We start from the raw sequence: 5,920 nt of genomic DNA on the forward strand, positions 1-5,920 counted from the left end.
TCATGAGTGGTATTTTTATTATTTATTGTGAACACTTCGACAGGGTGATTAAACAGTGTTGGACCAACTCTCGAATGATGATAATTTTGAGTTGATAGCAACTAAACATAAAAATAAATTTAGATTTTCTTTTCAAGTTTTTTTTTTAGGAAAACAGAACTGTTAATTTCCATATTGTCATGTAGTCATCTTAGTTCTTTTATTTTCAATGCTGGAGGATTAAATTTATTGTTGAATTTGCTAGTTTGTTAAATGTCTTGTACACCAAAATACAAAAATTGGTGATTTTTTCAGTGTTGCAAGATCTGCCGTTTCCGCTAACTAAATTCAAGTTACATGATCTGAACGGCCAAAAACATACCAGAAAGTGTAAGATTTGAAGAGCTATATTTCGTGAAAAAAGGCTTAAACAATTTTTTGTCATGATAACTTTTAACTCAGTTGGATGTCCTTTATCACTACCCAAGGGATGGATCGACACTTTCAAATCATCCTGTATAAGTATAATACATATATTGTGCCAGTCTAACAAGACTGGTGCGTGAGTTTAACTTAAGTAATGAAAAAAAAAGATGAATGATGAGAGAAAAAATTATTAGTAGCGTGGATTTTTCTCTCGTGGTTGTGGGTATCTTATTGGGCTCCGCCGATCTTCTGTCGGATAAGATCGCTTAACTTTGAGGGCGATTCGCTGACGTAATCCTGTGGATCACACACGAAATGAAACTCAGGTTTCAGCGAAACCAGCCCGTTTATTAACGAATTTGATACAAATAAAAAGAAAAGAAATAACGAAAAAAAGAACTTTGAAACACAAAAAATAAATTGATTAAAAATTGAGTCTGAAGCTACATGAATCTCGCAGAATGATTTCGTCACTAAGACTACTCGACTTCGGAATCAAACAAGAACTGACTAAGTCACGAAATAAAGCCGTTCAACTTTGATCTAAAAAGTATTGTAACGTCTTTGAAAGTTATGAAATTATGGCTTAGGGCGTTTTTTATAATCCAGCCTACATAGAATTTAAAAACAAATTCTCAAAAAAAGATATTATTTATTTCAAAATAAAAAGTCATTTCGTGTAAGAACTAGTGGAAGGTGCAAATATGTAAAATATAATGTATGTACAGTTAGCTACAAAATTAAAAAAAAAAACTGTACTAATGTTTGTACATTTTGATGTCATTGAACCCTGCATTTCCTCTTAATTTATCGCAAAATAAAATCAATCTCCTTAAACAATAAAAATTAATTAAGTACACAAACTGCATGTAAACCAGTAAAGATATATTTTTATCAAAATTATCAGATCTGGCCCAATCTTAATTTTTGGCAATTTGTAAAAAAATTAGATAAACAACAACTATATAAGCTTTAGCTTCATGTCACATCTACATACTGTATTCAATAGTTTGTTTACAACTAACAAAAATGTCTAATTCTTCTGGTAATACCCTTATTATTAGAAATACCAAGTCTGGGTTTGTACTAGATGCAAAAGAACTCAACGTGAAAATTCAAAAATATACCGGTGCTACTTCACAACTATGGAAACTGGAGCCTTCTGATACAGGAAAATACAATATTGTAAATGTCGGGAATGGGTAAGATACATGATTTTTCTGTATAACATTTTTGTTTATTGTTTTTACTTTGATTTTTTTACAGCAAAGTTTTGGATATAATGGGCGGAGCTCAGGTTAATGATGATGTGATAACTTATTATCTAAACAAACCACCAAGCCCAAATCAAAAGTGGTACATCAATGCAGATGGCACAATCGAGTCTTCTGTTAAAAATTTGGTTTTGGACATCTACAGCGGCAATTTAGTTATTGGACAAAAAATCATCGCTTATTACAAAACCGGGACTCCAAACCAAATATTTCAGTTGCAAGATGTTTAAAGACAACTTTAATCTTTAACATGTATAAATGTGTTTTACATTTTGAAATAAAACCGCACTTTTATCAATATTATGTCTGCATTTTCATTTAATTGTTCCAAAAAAAAAACTCAAAGATTTAAATATTTTTCATAAAACAGTTTCTGGATAGCATAACTGTTTAAATTAAACGCCACTAATATGCATATAATTTGTATAATAAAAACTATTTGGCAAATGCTTTTATCTAACTTATTCTCGAAGTTGTTAATTAAAAATTAAAAAACAAGTGTTGCTAACACTTAAGCAAAGCTTAGAAAAAAAAACATTTAATTTTTCTCAAAAAAGGCTTTTTATTCTCAAGCACAAGATTGGAAAGGAAAAATAAATCTTGAGGTGTTCAAATGTGAGTGACTAATAAAAATAATTTTGCCAAAATATTTTTACATGTGAAATATGTAAATAAAAGTACGAATTTAAAAGGTGCAAATGTATAAAATAGTGTACCTGCCGTAAACTACAAAGTAAAAAAAAATGTACTAGTTTAGTTAATCTTGCATTTCCTTCTAATTTATCGCAAGATAAAATCAATTTATTTTATCGGACATGCACAAAAATAGTCTGGTAACTATGACATAACCTTATTGATAGCTGTAAAATTTTACAATATTGAAATGTCAATTTTAAAATATCGATATGTCATTTTTACTGACATATCGATATTAAAAAATTGTAAACTCGCTCGGATTTCAAACTGACACCTGCAGCTGTCATTACATCCTAGAATTTTTGGATTTAATTTGTTCCAATTTTTGGCTTATTCGACAGAAACCGATAAATTTATTTAAACAATAGGAAATTATTCACACTGCATGTAAACTATTAGTGACACATTTTTATCAAAACTATCAGATAGGTCCCAATTTGACTTTTTAGCAATTCACATAAAAAAATAAGTTAAAAACCAACCATTTAAGCTTCAACTTTACTTCATTATGTTTAACTCTCTGATTGATATTTTCCTTTTAAAGTAATATTTTTTTAACAAGGTTACGTTTCGCTTACCTCCGTCTGCGACGCAGTATTGGCCCTTCGGGCCATTTTATATTGAGGCCCTGTCTGTCCCCGTTATGTAATTATTGTTTGTTGCTTTTCAAATTGCTTAGCTCTTTACGGGAATTGATGTGAATCGATCGTTAATTTGCATTTATTCGATGAGAAAAGGCGAAAAGAAAATTTTTTTCTTTAATAGTCAATCTAATCTAATTTTTCAGTTGAGTGGGGCTCACGGGGGCTGCGTCTCCGATGGAGCTTACGGGGGCTGCGCACCTGATGGGGCTCACTCGATTCAAAATTAACGCGTCACGGCACCCACTCTAACTCTAATCGGTCTCCCATGCGATGCTGTGTTGGTTTGAGGTGTGTAATATGCGGTCATAACCTCACTTTTCCCGAATTTTAGTGATAACAGGCGTTTCCGTCAGCCGATCGGCTCCAAAATCAGTAGGGTTCTTAAGACGGCCGAGGGGCACCTATTGGCCAAATTTCATCGAAAAAGAATGATTCTGTGAAGTTATTGCGGTTCGCAGAAATACCGGATAGACAGACAGACAGACAGACAGACAAAAATTTCACTTTTTTTTCGACATAGAATCGATTGGTACAAGTTTCAAGTTTAAATCACACAGATTTTTAGAAATGAATAAAATCACAATATTAATTAAAATGCAATTTTATTTCATTGCAATTGACACATCTGAAAGCACATTAAAATACTTATTATTTTTTAACAGTTTCCAAGCTAAATATTTGATTTTGTTTTCCGGTCTTCGGGTATGCAATGACGTAATTTCCAGGAATCAAGTCTTCTTCTTCGATGTCCAAAACCAAATTTTGAACAGGGCACTCCACTGTGCCATCTGCATTGATGAACCATTCTTGATTAGTGGATGGTGGGTTTTTGATGGGCCAAGTTATAATATTAGCGATGTGGGCTCCATCTTTTATATCCATAGCTTTGCTATAAATAAATACAAACAATAATCAAAATTTTTAAAATAATAAACAATATTTTACCCATTTCCGACATTTATAATCCTGAATTTTCCTCCATCTAAATCCTGTAGTGTCCAATGTTGTAAAGTAGAACTGGAATAATTTTGAATTTTGACATAAAACTCTGTAGCATCTAGGACCAACCCAGATTTGACATTTTTAATAATATATTTTTCAGCAGAATTAGACATTTTGGTTTGTAGTTATCACTTACTTGCACAGTCGTAAACTGTATAACTGTATATGTTTTAGGTAGTTGACGGTTATATAGTTATATTTTATCTTAATATTTTTTTTTATTGCCAAAATTTCAATCTTTGGTTTTACTAATCTGACGGAAAAATTGATAAAACTAATTAAGTGTTTTAAGTTCTTTGTGTGAATAGATGATGACTAAATAAGTGCACTCAAGTACTCAAAAAATTAATAAGAATAGTTATTAACTTTAACTGATATACAAATTGAAACAAAAAAATAAACTTTTGGACTAACATATTGTTTCTTTTTAGAAACAACAAAAATTTCCGAAATGGAATTTCAAAAGACAAACTATGCAACTGCATTTTATGAGCTCAAATACGTCGTAAAAATAAAGTGCATAAAAAAAGAATATGTGATCTAACCAGACCCTATACTGATAAATTTAAGGCTGAAAATATCAATAAAAATTAAGTCTTCTTATGTTAAAACTATGACAAAAGTCTAAATTCTCTCCCTTGGGCGAGAAATGAGCATAACGACGGGAGCAAATATTAAAATTACTCCCAACAAACATTTTTATTGTTGCCATGGTGTGATTTCAAAAAATACTGGTTTTAGGCTAATTTCTAAATTTTGTTAAAGAGTTACAGCCAATTTCTTAGGTTTTATAACGCAAGTTGTGCAAAAAATAGTATAATATATACCACTAGAGAAAATTGCTATTATTTTTTTGGTGCTTTATAAATTGCATCTCAAGAATAATGCTGCATTTTTTATGTGTAAGATACTATTTTATGCTAGTTTTTAGAAAATAATTAATATTATTTGCCAAAATGTGTATCTTCCACTTATGAAATTTCTATTTTTTTTTACTTTGCAACAATTAGGAAGATTTCGACAACGAACTAAAACAATAAGGAAGCAAACACATAATTTACTAATTTTGCAAAGTATTTTTATATGTTAAATATGCAAATAGTTTATTTATTTTATAAAGAAATTAATTATAAAGAAAAACGAAATAGAATACCAAAAATTAATTATAAGATTTTGAATAAGAAATGAAAAGAAAATATACTTCAAACTATAAATTCATTATGAGATGGAACCAGTACAAAGTGCAAATACAGGATGCGCCAGAACTCGCGCCCCAGAGAAAAATGCCATGTAAAGTAAGATACCATGGAAAAATGTTTAAAAAATTCTATCTATAAAATTTTCAAACTTATGAAAGTTTAAAATGTTTAAATTTTGCACTTTGACTTTATTTATTTTTCTTGGAAAAATAGTTTTCCAAGTTTTTTTGCTACAGGCTATTAGAAAAGGATACAAGGAAGCTGTTGTATCCTAAATTGTAACACTGTTTGATGTTATTTGTGGCTTTTATTAGCAAAATTTTTGTACTTTTACTAAATAATTATAAATAAACATACACAAGATCATCAGTATTATTAAATAGACAAAAAAATGTCAAATATCAAAAAATAAATGTCAACACTTTTTGCCACATTTTTAAACATTTTTTTCTTGTTTTTGATATCTTATCTTACTTGAAATTTTTCTATTTTTTAATGTTTGTACTTTTTGGTATTGCAATTTCTCTAAATTTATCGCAAGATAAAATCAGTTTACTTAAACAATGAAAAATTAAACAATAAATAATACATTTTTATCAGATTCTCAATTTTACTTTTTGGCAATTTGTAAAAAAACAAGATAAAAAACGACTATATAAGCTTCAGCTTCATGTCTCATCGTACATACTGTATTGTATTT

At 29.7% G+C, this 5,920-nt stretch overlaps 2 protein-coding genes across 2 annotated transcripts; one reads left to right on the plus strand and one right to left on the minus strand.

Annotated features, from left to right (window-relative positions):
• Positions 1 to 1,434: 1,434 nt before the first annotated feature.
• On the plus strand, positions 1,435 to 1,961 carry LOC123005216. Its single transcript, XM_044398874.1, has 2 exons — positions 1,435 to 1,607; positions 1,672 to 1,961. The coding sequence occupies exons 1-2, from the start codon at positions 1,435 to 1,437 to the stop codon at positions 1,907 to 1,909; spliced, it is 411 nt and encodes a 136-aa protein (XP_044254809.1). The 3' UTR covers positions 1,910 to 1,961.
• A 1,643-nt stretch (positions 1,962 to 3,604) lies between these two features.
• Positions 3,605 to 4,167, minus strand: LOC123005561. The gene is made up of 2 exons (XM_044399357.1): positions 3,965 to 4,167; positions 3,605 to 3,908 (listed from the first exon to the last, which is right to left on the minus strand). Exons 1-2 carry the CDS (start codon positions 4,132 to 4,134, stop codon positions 3,668 to 3,670), a joined length of 411 nt encoding a protein of 136 aa, XP_044255292.1. The 5' UTR covers positions 4,135 to 4,167; the 3' UTR covers positions 3,605 to 3,667.
• Between the last annotated feature and the right edge of the window lie 1,753 nt (positions 4,168 to 5,920).

This window comes from Tribolium madens, unplaced genomic scaffold (assembly GCF_015345945.1).
Source record: "Tribolium madens isolate multiple individuals breed KSU strain unplaced genomic scaffold, Tmad_KSU_1.1 Scaffold_20;HRSCAF=117;Tcas5.2_LG4, whole genome shotgun sequence".
In the NCBI taxonomy this organism is placed as follows: Eukaryota; Metazoa; Arthropoda; class Insecta; order Coleoptera; family Tenebrionidae; genus Tribolium; species Tribolium madens.

What these genes read in the sequence shown, in the direction of transcription:
- LOC123005216 (XM_044398874.1), top strand. Translation starts at nt 1,435, where the DNA reads ATGTCTAATTCTTCTGGTAATACCCTTATTATTAGAAATACCAAGTCT. An exon ending in ATTGTAAATGTCGGGAATGG is followed by an intron (nt 1,608 to 1,671) that starts GTAAGATACATG and finishes ATTTTTTTACAG; the next exon opens with CAAAGTTTTGGATATAATGG.
- LOC123005561 (XM_044399357.1), bottom strand. Translation starts at nt 4,134, where the DNA reads ATGTCTAATTCTGCTGAAAAATATATTATTAAAAATGTCAAATCTGGG. An exon ending in ATTATAAATGTCGGAAATGG is followed by an intron (nt 3,909 to 3,964) that starts GTAAAATATTGT and finishes ATTTATTTATAG; the next exon opens with CAAAGCTATGGATATAAAAG.